Below are 12269 nucleotides of genomic sequence, written 5' to 3' on the forward strand. Positions count from 1 at the left end.
CCTTCTCCTCTATGCAACTTATCACACTTGTTTTCTAACTTTTCCATTCCTTGACCTGAGATGTTGACTCTGTTTTTCTCTCCTCACTGATGCTGCTTCACCTGCTAAAAGCTTCCAGCATATTCTGTTTTTCTGATTCTGTACTGGCATCTTGAATGTTCACTAAACTCATCTGAAAATGTTTGGCATTGTCAATGCCAGTGTTAGTAAATTCCTAATGATGTGGGTCAATAACAATCGTTGACTGGTGTGCAGACTTATTCCTTAAGATTTTAATATTTTTTTTAAATCTTTTTTCTTTTTCCCTCAATTCAGATTTTCTTCCCCCCTCCTTGCTTTCTGTGCATGATTTGGCACTATTAATTATTCTGACCTAACATTTCTAAATAACTCTTATTTTCTTCAACCTGCTCAGCTCAAAGGTCCCTGTAGAGGGGGTTGTACCCCAAATACCAAAATGTTTTCTTAATTGTGTTCCAGTGTAAAGTTGCATGAAAAGTCTGAGAACATTTTCAGTGTTTGCTTCTGATATCAAGATCTGATACATGGGATCCTATAAATTAAAGGTGCTGCAGTGCAGAACCTCTGAGATCTGCTTTCACTGAGGGAGTTACTTTTTTTACCGCTGGAAAATGAGGTGTGCATTGGTAAAGTTAAATGTCAGCTTGCTTCAAAGGTTTGAGATCTTGTCACAGAATCAGTAGGTATACGCATTTGAATCGAGCCTCTTTAACTCAATCACTTTAAAACCATAATATAACATGTTAATAACTTAGCAGAGAAGCTTTAGTTTGATTTGGACAGGTTGAAGCTGTGGGCAAATGCATGGCAGATGTGGATAAATGTGTTTGACTGTGTGATCCTTTGTGAAATGTTTTTGATTATCACCAAAGTGGATAATCTACAAGAAAACATTATTGAGATGGTGAAAGGGGAGGTGCAGTGAGACCTGTAAGTCCTTGAAAGTTAGTCACTTAAAGTAAGCATACAAATACAGGAGGTGGTTAAGGCAGCAAATGATGGATGTATTGCCTTCATGGTGAGAGAATTTTAAAGTGGGAACTGGGATGTCTTAATGCAGTTGTACAGGGCCAAGGTGAGATCACACTTGAGTATTATGTGCAGTTTTGATCTCCTTGTCTGAGGGAGGATTGTTTTTTGCTATTGAGGATTGCAGCAAAGGTTCACCAGACTGATTTCTGGAGTGGCAGGACTGAGATATGGATGGAAATTAGGTTGATGAGCTTATATTCACTAGAGTTTAGAGGGAATCTCATAGAAGCCAACAAAATTTGAACAGAATTGGACATACTAGATGCAGGAAGGGTGTTCCTGATGCTGGGCAAGTCCAGGACCAGGAGTCACAGTCTAAGATCAAGGGTTTAACCATGTAAGACTGAGATGAGGAGAAATGTCTTCTCCTATAGAGTGGCGTACTTCCATAGAAGGCAATTGAAGCCATATCATTAAGTGTATTCAAGAAGGAGATGACTTGAAACAGTGTCTCTGGTTGCAACTTTCAGCTGTACAGTTGTAAACAGGAGTATTTTATAATTGCCCTGGGAGCTGCACACAAAAAGTCGCCCCTCTCTGGCGCCATATTTAACGTTGGGCCAAAGGATGTGGCCAGGCACAGCTCAAACACCATCTATAAATTCACCGATGACACCAGTGTTGTTGTCAGAATCTCAGATGGCAACGAGGAAACGAACAGGAGTGAGATAGATTGGCTGGTTGAGTGGTGTCGCAACAACAACCTCACACTCAATGCCAGTAAGACCAAGCAATGGGGGAAGTCGGGAGAACACACACCAGTCCTCGTTGAGGGGTCAGCAGTGGAAAGGGTGAGCAGCTTCAAGTTCCTGGGCATCAACATCTCAGAGGATCTGTCTTGGGCCCAACACATTGATGCATCACAAAGAAGGCATGCCAGTGGCTCTACTTCATTAGGCGTTTGAGGAGATTTGATATGTCACCAAAGACTCTTGCAAATTTCTACAGATGTATGGTGGAGAGCATTCTGACTGGTTGCATCACTGCCTGGTATGGAGGCTCCAATGTGCAGGATTGAAAGAGGCTGCAGAGGGTTGTAGACTCATCCAGCTCCATCATGGGCACAACCCTCCTTGCCATCGAGGGCATCTTCAAGAGGTGGTGCCTCAAGAAGGTGGCATCCATAATGAAGGGCCCTCACCACCTGGGACTTATTCACATTACTACCATCAGGGAGGAGGTACAGGAACCTGAAGACCCATGCTCAATGTTTCAGGAGCAGCTTCTTCCCTTCCACCATCAGATTTCTGGTCCATGAACACTACCTTGTTATTCCTCTTTTGCACTATTTATTTATTTTTGTAATTTTTGTCTTGGACTGTACTGCTGCTGCAAAACAAGAAGTTTCATGACATATGTCAGTGATAATAAACCTAATTCTGAGATAGATACAGTTCTTAAAGCTAAAGGGATCAGGGGTCTCAGAGAGAAAGCTGCAACAGGGTACTGAATTTAGATAATCAACCGTGGTCATAGTGAATGGTGGAGAAGACTCGGGGCTGAATAACCTCATCCTCTTTTCTATGTTACTATGTATAATATTGCAGGACATGCCATCTTTCAAAGAGTTGCTGAAGTTCCAGAAAAGTTCTTGCTGCACTTTTTTTTTCTTGATCACTAAAACAAATCTAAATGCTCATGTCACTTGTAGATTTATTTTTTTGGGAATTGTGAAACGCTGTATCACAATGCATTGCATTTAAATGCTTCCATTTAAATGCTGCTTACTTCAGGCAGAAGCAATTTCAACTTCAAAAATCATGTTAGTGGTCAATGATTGAATGATTTTCTGTGGGAACTTATCAAAAGTAGTAAGCCTTAAGAAAAACCTTCTGAGATCCTATGCTGTAGATCAGGGTCGAGGCAGTTATTAGAAAATTAAATGTGGACTGTTTATTTTCCATTAATTATGAATATCTGCAGTGCACCTACATGTTTTTTTGATAAACTGACCTATTTGCAAGGGTGTTCAGTGGTGAACTGTCTCAGAAAATGTTGGCCTTGTTTAAGCCTGTAAATTTGTCATTTTAGGTACATTTTACTAGGTACTTCTGGCATCTGATTATTAATTCATCTGTACAAAGTTAACTAATGGCAACAGGAACACAATATTTGAAATTTCTGGTACCAAAGAGTAAAGTGCTCCTTGAAATGTACTTCAACATGAAGATTGGGTGAGGAGGGAAGGAAATGAGGAGGAGAAGATTTCTTTTTAAAATTATTTTAAAAATTAGTTTGTACTGAGATTTGAGCAATTTTAATTAAATCAGATTGTTGCTATTTCTGTGTTGCAGCTGGTGCCTGAGTAGCTGTCAAGATATAACTATCCATCATGACACCTCGCAGCTGGCAAATTTGCTTTTGGCAGATAGTATTTGCCTTCACTGTTATTGGAGTTGTATCTCTTCAACATGAGCAACCAAAGATGCTACTGGTATCTTTTGATGGATTTCGTTGGGATTACATCCATAAAGTTCCAACACCAAACTTCCATTATGTCATGGAAAATGGTGTTCATGTCCATCGGATTACAAATGTTTTCATCACAAAAACTTTTCCGAACCACTATACCCTTGTAACAGGGTTGTATGCAGAGAGCCATGGAATCGTATCTAATGAAATGTATGATAATGTTTTAAATAAATCTTTCTCTTTGGGCAAAATGGAGACATTTGATCCAATTTGGTGGGAGGGGGCCTATCCACTTTGGGTAACAAACCAGATGCAAGGCCATAAGAGTGGAACAGTAATGTGGCCTGGTACCGATGTTCAAGTACATGGCATGTACCCAACTCATTACATGATTTACAATATCACTGTTTCATTTGAGGATCGAGTGGATCGACTGATTGATTGGTTCAAAGGAAAAGAGCCTGTTAATTTTGGCCTCCTGTACTGGGAGGAGCCTGATCTTTCAGGTCATGATTTGGGGCCAGATAATCCTCTCATGGACAGGATCATTGCAGATATTGATCTAAAGCTCGGTTTTCTTATAGTAAAACTTCAGAAAGCAGGACTATGGGACACAGTAAACTTGATAGTCACAAGTGACCATGGGATGGCTCAGTGCTCTAGAGACCGGATTATTGAATTGGACCAATATGTAGATCGTAAGCTATACAAATGGATTGACTTCACGCCAGTCTCTGCTCTATTGCCCAAAAAAGGTAAGATAAACAGAATTAATCATTTTTTAAAAGAAAATTGTACTAGGGAAGGTGGGGGGATTGTGTTTAAAATAAAAAATTGTCCAAGTGTAAAGTTCCATTAATAGGCACTACTCCTTACGTGAACCTTGTATTTCCCATTGAAGCTGATGGTCTAATTTGACAGCTGACAAAGATCCAGATATTGCTGGTCTGGTACCTCCTGTCCAGAATTGCTGCCTGTGGGCCTTTGTGCCAGCATTTGCCTTGTTCGAGTGTGTAGAGTCTCCTCTATCATTCCTCCATACATTGTACTCCAGCAGAGCAGTAAAGAGATCCTACCCTTGAAACACCTGACAACATAAAAACATAAGGAATAGGAGCAGGAGTAGGCCATCTGGCCCATGGAGCCTGCTCCGCCATTCAATAAGATCATGGCTGATCTGGCTGTGGACTCAGCTCCACCTACCTGCCTTTTTCCCCATAACCCTTAATTCCCCTACCATGCAAAAATGTATCTAACTGTCTTAAATGTATTTAATGAGGTAGTGTCTACTGCTTCCCTGGACAGAGAATTTCACAGATTCACTACACTCTGGGAAAAGCATTTCCTCCTCGTCTCCGTCCTAAATCTACTCCCCCGAATCTTGAGGCTATATCCCCTAGTCCTAGTCTCACCTACCAGTAGAAACAACTTTCCTGCCTTTATCTTATCTATCCCTTTCATAATTTTATATGTTTCTATAAGATCCCCTCTCATTCTTCTGAATTCCATCGAGTATAGTCCCAGGCGGCTCAATCTATCCTCATAGGTTAACCCCCTCATCTCCAGAATCAACCTGGTGAACCTCCTCTGCACCACCTCCAAAGCCAGTATATCCTTCCTCCAGTAAGGAGACCAGAACTGCACGCAGTACTCTTGATGAGGCCTCACCAGTACCCTGTACAGTTGCAGCACAACCTCCCTGCTCTTAAATTCACTCCCTCTAGCAATGAAGGCCAACATTCCATTTGCTTCCTTGATAGCCTGTTGCACCTGCAAACCAACCTTTTGTGATTCATGCACAAGCACTCCCAAGTTCCTCTGCACAACAGCATGCTGCTGCAGTCTTTCATCATTTAAATAATAATCTGATCTTCTATTTTTCCTTCCAAAGTGGATGACCTCGCATTTACCAACATTGTACTCCATCTGCCAGATCCTAGCCCACTCACTTAACCTATCTATATCTCTTTGCAGATGCTCTGCATCCTCTGCACAATTTGCTTTTCCACTCAACTTAATGTCATCAGCAAACTTAGATATGCTACACTCAGTCCCCTCTTTCAAATCATTAATGTACAGTGGCATGCAAAATCCAGTCAACATTTCTGTTACTGTGAATAGCTAAGCAAGTAAAAGATGACCTGATTTCCAAAAGGCATAAAGTTAAAGATGACACATTTCTTTAATATTTTAAGCAAGATTGTTTTTATTTCCATCTTTTACAGTTTCAAAATAACAAAAAAGGAAAAGGGCCCAAAGCAAATGTTCGGGCACCCTGCATGGTCAGTACTTAGTAACACCCCCTTTGGCAAGTATCACAGCTTGTAAACACTTTCTGCAGCCAGCTAAGAGTCTTTCAATTCTTGTTTGGGGGATTTTCGCCCATTCTTCCTTGCAAAAGGCTTCTAGTTCTGTGAGATTCTTGGGACATCTTGCATGCACTGCTCTTTTGAGGTCTATCCACAGATTCTTGATGATGTTTATGTTGGGGGACTGTGAGGGCCATGGCAAAACCTTCAGCTTGTGCCTCTTGAGGTAGTCCATTTTGGATTTTGAGGTATGTTTAGGATCGTTATCCTGTTGTCGTCGCCATCCTCTTTTCATCTTCAGCTTTTTTACAGATGGTGTGATGTTTGCTTCCAGAATTTGCTGGTATTTAATTGAATTCATTCTTCCCTCTACCAGTGGAATGTTCCCGTGCCACTGGCTGCAACACAAGCCCAAAGCATGATCGATCCACCCCTGTGCTTAACAGTTGGAGAGGTGTTCTTTTCATGAAATTCTGCACCCTTTTTTCTCCAAACATACCTTTGCTCGTTGCGGCCAAAAAGTTCTATTTTAACTTCATCAGTCCACAGGACTTGTTTCCAAAATGCATTAGCCTTTTTAGATGTTCCTTGTCAAACTTCTGAAACTGAATTTTGTGGTGAGGATGCAGGAAAGTTTGGAGAAAAAAGGGTGCAGAATTTCATGAAAAGAACACCTCTCCAACTGTTAAGCATGGGGGTGGATCGATCATGTTTTGGGTTTGTGTTGCAGCCAGTGACGCGGGGAACATTTCACTGGTAGAGGGAAGAATGAAATCAATTAAATACCAGCAAATTCTGGAAGCAAACATCACACTGTCTGTTTAAAAAAAAAGCTGAAGATGAAAAGAGGATGGCTTCTACAACAGGATAACGATCATAAACACACCTCAAAATCCACAATGGACTACTTCAAGAGGCACAAGCTGAAGGTTTTGCCATGGCCCTCTCAGTCCCCCAACCTAAACATCATCAAAAATCTGTGGATAGACCTCAAAAGAGCAGTGCATGCAAGAACGGCCCAAGAATCTCACAGAACTAGAAGCCTTTTGCAAGGAAGAATGGGCAAAAATCCCTCAAACAAGAATTGAAAGACTCTTAGCTGGCTGCAGAAAGTGTTTACAAGCTGTGATACTTGCCAAAGGGGATGTTACTAAGTACTGACCATGCAGGGTGCCAAAACTTTTGCTTCAAGCCCTTTTCCTTTCTTGTTACTTTGAAACTGTAAAAGATGGAAATAAAAAAGTAATCTTGCTTAAAATATTAAAGAAATGTGTCATCTTTAACTTTATGCCTTTTGGAAATCAGGTCATCTTTTGCTCACTTAGCTATTCACAGTAACAGAAATTTTGACCGGGGGTGCCCAAACTTTTTCATGCCACTGTATATCGTGAACAGTTGCAGGCCCAGCACCTACCCCTGCGGCACTCTGTTTATCACTGATTGCCAACCAGAGAAACGCCCATTTGTCCCAACTCTGTCTTCTATTTTTAACCAATCCTCTATCCATGCCAATGCATTACCCCCAACTCCATGCATCCTTATGGATAAGTCCTTTATGCGGCACCTCATTGAATGCCTTCTGGAAATCCAAGTATACAACATCCACCTGTTCCCCTCTATCCATCGGGCTTATTATATCCTCAAAGAACTCCAGTAAGTTTGTCAAACAGGACCTGTCCTTCCTGAAGCCATGCTATGTCTGCCTGATAGAACCACTTCTATCCAAATGTCTCGCTATTTCTTCCTTAATGATGGCTTCAAGCATTTTCCCCAAATACAGATGTTAAGCTAACTGGCCTATAGTTACCTGCCTTTTGCCTACATTCTTTTTTGAACAGCGGCTTGACATTCACTGTCTTCTAATCTGCCAGGACCTGCCCAGAGAATTCTGGTAAACTATCACTAATACCTCTACTATAACTTCCACCATTTCTTTCAGTACCCTGGAATGCATCCCATCAGGGGACCAGGGGTCTTGTCTACCTTTTAGACCCACTAGTTTGCTCATCACTATCTCATTGTACAAGACCAGATTTAAGATAGCATTTTCCCTTATAGGTTCAGTAACATGCTGTTCAAGAAAGCTATCACGGATGCATTCTATGAAGTCCTCCTCAACACTGCCTTGACCAACTTGATTCGCCCAATCTATGTGCAAGTTAAAGTCCCCCATGACAACTGCTGTTCCATTCTTACATGCATCAAATGTTTCTTTGTTTATTGCCTGTACTACTGTAATATTATTTGGTGGTCTATAGACTCCCACCAGCGATTACTTTTTCTCCCCCTTCACTATTCCTAATCGCTACCCAGATAGATTCAACATTCTGTTCCTTGGATCTTGTATTGTCTCTCACTGTCACCCTGATCTCATCCTTAATTAAGAGCGCTACCCCACATCCCTTACCTTCCCACCTATCCTTTCGTATTACCTGATACCCTTGGATATTCAATTCCCAATCATCTCCATCTTGCAGCCACATTTCTGTAACAGCCTCTAAATCATACCGCTTTGTACTGATTTGTGCCACAAGTTCACTGACCTTGTTTCGAATACTACAGGCATTCAGGTAAAGTGCCCTTGCACTCATTGTCAGCTGGCAAATTTGAGGGCATGAAATTATTGGTTGTGAAAGTAGTAATTTTTTTAAAAATTGTGTTTTTACATTAGTTCAATTAAGTAATGCTATTAAATATTAAAGGTAACCTAAAATGCTTAATAAATGATTGAAGATCTTAAAGCAGAATAATTAAAAAAAACACTACTTTCCCCTTTTGCCCTACAAACCCATTGAAATTGGTAGAGCCATGGATTCTGCCACAGATCCAGGAGGTGATGTTTCTGCCCCAGTGTAGTGCTGGGGAATCCCCAGCTAAACCATCTCCACTGCCAGAGTCCATTCCAATGGCAGAGGGAGCTGACAGATTCGGCCTTCAGTAAGCATTGAATGGCAGTGTTTCCATCCTCCTGATGGCCGGTATGTTGCATGCTATCCTCCATAGCAAAGGACGTTTACAGTCCTTTCAGTTCTGGTGCAATGTGTCAACCACTACTTTTTAATTAAGATTTTTGGGTTATAATCAAGCCCATTGTTTATTCACCATATTGCTTACAATGAGGTCATCAGGCCTTTTATTTGACATAATCTGACGTCAGGTTAACTTTAACTTCCATGACTGTCCTCCTTCAGGATGTTGAGTGTTATGATTTTTCAATCTGAGCCAAGTGTGGCAACGTAAATATTCGATGCCCAAGCCAGGCTGATATGAGAAATGGAAAACTGATCTGACTTGCCATCCTGTCTACTAGTAACAAGATTATTCCCATTTGAAACTTTACGATTCTATTTCATAATTTTGTTACTTTTAATGTAGTTTTTCTTATACCTATACTTGAGCAAATGTATCTCTTTGCCTTTTTAGTTGGAAACTTTTAATTGGCAATGAATATCTCGTTGGTCAGAAACAAAGTCAAACAAATATGTAATTTATATATGTTCCAGCCAGTTTTTTTTTCCTTTTAATTTTACCTTCCTAATAAATTGCAAATAGTTTTAAACACTAACTCTGTACTGGAAGACATCCCGGTGCTGTTGATGAGGTTACTGCTTTGATTTGCTGCAGGCAAATACAGTGAGGTGTATAATGCCTTAGTGAATGCTCACCCCAACATGACAGTATACAAGAAAGAGGATATTCCAGATCGTTTTCACTACAAACACAGTGACCGAATTCAACCAATATTACTTGTGGCAGATGAAGGCTGGACCATCAACCAGAATAAAACATTTGGAAAATTCACTTGTAAGTGTTTTAATAACATTGGTAATGTTAAATCTGTCTAAGATGGTACTGAGAATTTTCAGACCTTTTATATTAGGTAGGGGCAGCGAAAAAAGGAAGCATTTTTTGTTTTGCTGTGTTACTCTTTCTGAAGTGATTTTTTTTTTCAGTGCTGCTTTGTCATCTTTCAAATAATTGCCACACAGTGCAATCCCCAATGCACAAGTATCTTGGGAAACATTCCCTTCACCAGTCCCTCCCTGCCAACCCTTGTGATGCTAAATGTACCACCTTAATGGCCTACATAATAAAACTGGTCTCAGTAAAAGTGACTTGTAATAAAACCGGTCAGGTTCATTGGTGAAAATTAATAGAGTACAGATGCTGGAAAGCTGAAATAAAAACAAAAGTTAAGGAAATGATCTGATGAAGGACTGTCAACACTTCCGCAGATGCTGCCTGACTTGAGGTTTCCAGTATTTTCTGTTTTTATTTCAGGTTCAAATTCCTTCTTTTGAGGGAAGGAAACTTGTGTCAACTCACACTAACATATTTGTATCTGATACAAACCAGCCAAACAAGCCAGTCAGTAGTGCCAAATATCTATGGCTCACCTGGCTAGGCAGTAAATACTGCAATACCCACATCCTAAGAGGGAATCAAGTTTTTTTTTCTTATTTACCCAAAGGATAAGTAAATCCACCTTTTGAGAAATAGTAGATAATTGTAATTAAGTGTTCCCTGTTATTCCATAGCTGGATGTGAATGTGACATGAGTGGATTTGAGTGTCTGATGGAAAGCTAAATATTATGGATCCTGAGTTAGATTTAAAGAAGATAGCCAGAATAAAAATTAAAAACAGAAAATGTTAAAGAATGATCTTGGAGTGTGCATTGTCTCCTTAAAGCAAAAATCTGCTATAAATTTTTAAAATATGCTGTTATCAATTTCAAATTGGCATTACATTTTTTTAAAGACTTTGTGTATATGACACTCTTTCTGTTGTGCTCCCAGCATTCATGTAACTTAAAGTGGCAAATGAAATTGAAATATCTGCCAGTTACCTTCTGTGTTCTTTTCCAGTGGGTGATCATGGATATGATAACAGCATAAAGAGCATGCAGCCTATATTGATTGCCCATGGACCTGCTTTCAAGAAGAATTTTTCCAAGGAATCTATAAATAGTGTTGACCTCTATCCGTTACTCTGCCATCTCTTGGGAATTGACCCTGTTCCAAATAATGGAACCTTTAAAAATGTTCAGGAATTATTACTTCCCGTAAGGATGATTACAATTGGAAGTTCAACAGTGGACATTGAGTCCCAGAATGAATTAAGTTTGTATGCATGGCCAGGTATCCTCCTTGGAAGTTTTTTAGTTGTTGGATTTTTATTAGTATTTATGCAGAAAATGACGAGAAGCCAGATGTCTGAATTGAATATTTACCAAGGTGAGATGGCTCAACCCTTGCTGCTGAGTTAAAACCAGGGCTCTGTGCTCTGGATCTCTGTATTTCAATGTGCTATCTGTTATTTGGCTTTTATTTTCTCAAAATACACATAATCTAGTTGAGTCACGGCAGTCACTCAAAGATTGAGGCATTATAAATTAATTTCTGTCAATGAAATCCAGATGTTTTGCCAGCAGTACCATTGGGGAGGCACTGCACTGCAGTATATGAGTACTTCTAACATATAAGTGATGTATACAAGTGTAACATTTAATAATAACTACAATAATAATGTTCCAGGATTTTGATCAGGAATGTGTCAAGGAATACTTGTTAAAAATGTTAAGTTTTGACATTGCCATTATAAATGCAAAGCCATTGTATAATCTGATGGGGAAGCATAACCCAAAACATCATGCCATGCCATAGATATTGTAATATTGCTAAGAAAAATATCCCTGTAGTTTCAAGCTAATTGAGCTTATTAAATGATCTACCCAAAACATTCTTTTTAGTATAGTAGTATTTATTTAAATTGACGCTCATTGAGTAATGCAAGGATGTTTGAGAATGGTGAGCAAATGACAATCCCTGACATTTTAATGAAAAATAATGGAAACGTGGTAAAGTTGATGGGTGACCTGTCATTTCACAATGAGTTTTGAAATAAATAATGTATGTAACCTATATGACTGTTCACACATGCTATATGGACTATGAACATAGCATTATCTGATGGGTTTAACGGTTTGTACACTGCACTGACCTGGTCTTCATTTTAACTGTAGTACATTTTATCTCTCTTTTCCTGAAAGACAACTAATTCTTTGATATTAAAAAAAAATGATGGATAAAGTAGAAACAAAGGTTCTAGCAAGATTTTGTTGATTATCTGATCACTTATGAGTTTATCTCAATTACAGTGTTAATCACCATTTTAAGGTTACCACAGTAAAAGGTCATTCAATCTAACAAGTCTGCAACATTATTTTATCTGATGTCTTTGGTTCATTAAAAATCCTGTTTGCTAAGATTCTGCTCATTCTTTTTAAAATGGTTTTTCATTTATCCTGGATGTGGTCCTAAAAATTTCCTTTGGATTGTTTTGCTTTGTTCCTTGCATTTTATGCAAAGATGCATTTCTTCTAGCTCCTTGGCAATAATCGGTACTGTGTGTACTTCTGCTATGCAAACCTCAGCTCATTAAAATCCTGCTGTGTTACCGTGTGCCATAACCAACAGGCTTTGTCAGCAAAGTT

At 39.5% G+C, this 12269-nt stretch overlaps 1 protein-coding gene across 2 annotated transcripts in view; it reads left to right on the forward strand.

Moving 5' to 3' along the window:
- Positions 1-12040, forward strand: part of enpp5 (ectonucleotide pyrophosphatase/phosphodiesterase 5) — a 31705-nt gene extending 19665 nt beyond the window's left edge. Inside the window, exons 2-4 of one of the 2 annotated variants that reach the window (XM_052024846.1) lie at positions 3348-4220; positions 9399-9578; positions 10642-11790. In XM_052024846.1, the coding sequence (XP_051880806.1) occupies positions 3386-4220; positions 9399-9578; positions 10642-11042 (1416 nt within the window). In that variant the 5' untranslated portion in view covers positions 3348-3385 and the 3' untranslated portion in view covers positions 11043-11790. Of the gene's footprint in view, positions 1-3347; positions 4221-9398; positions 9579-10641 lie in introns of both variants that reach the window. The other variant, XM_052024847.1, reaches the window with a different exon arrangement.
- Positions 12041-12269: the final 229 nt, after the last annotated feature.

This window comes from Pristis pectinata, chromosome 10 (genome assembly GCF_009764475.1).
Source record: "Pristis pectinata isolate sPriPec2 chromosome 10, sPriPec2.1.pri, whole genome shotgun sequence".
Taxonomy (NCBI): Eukaryota; Metazoa; Chordata; class Chondrichthyes; order Rhinopristiformes; family Pristidae; genus Pristis; species Pristis pectinata.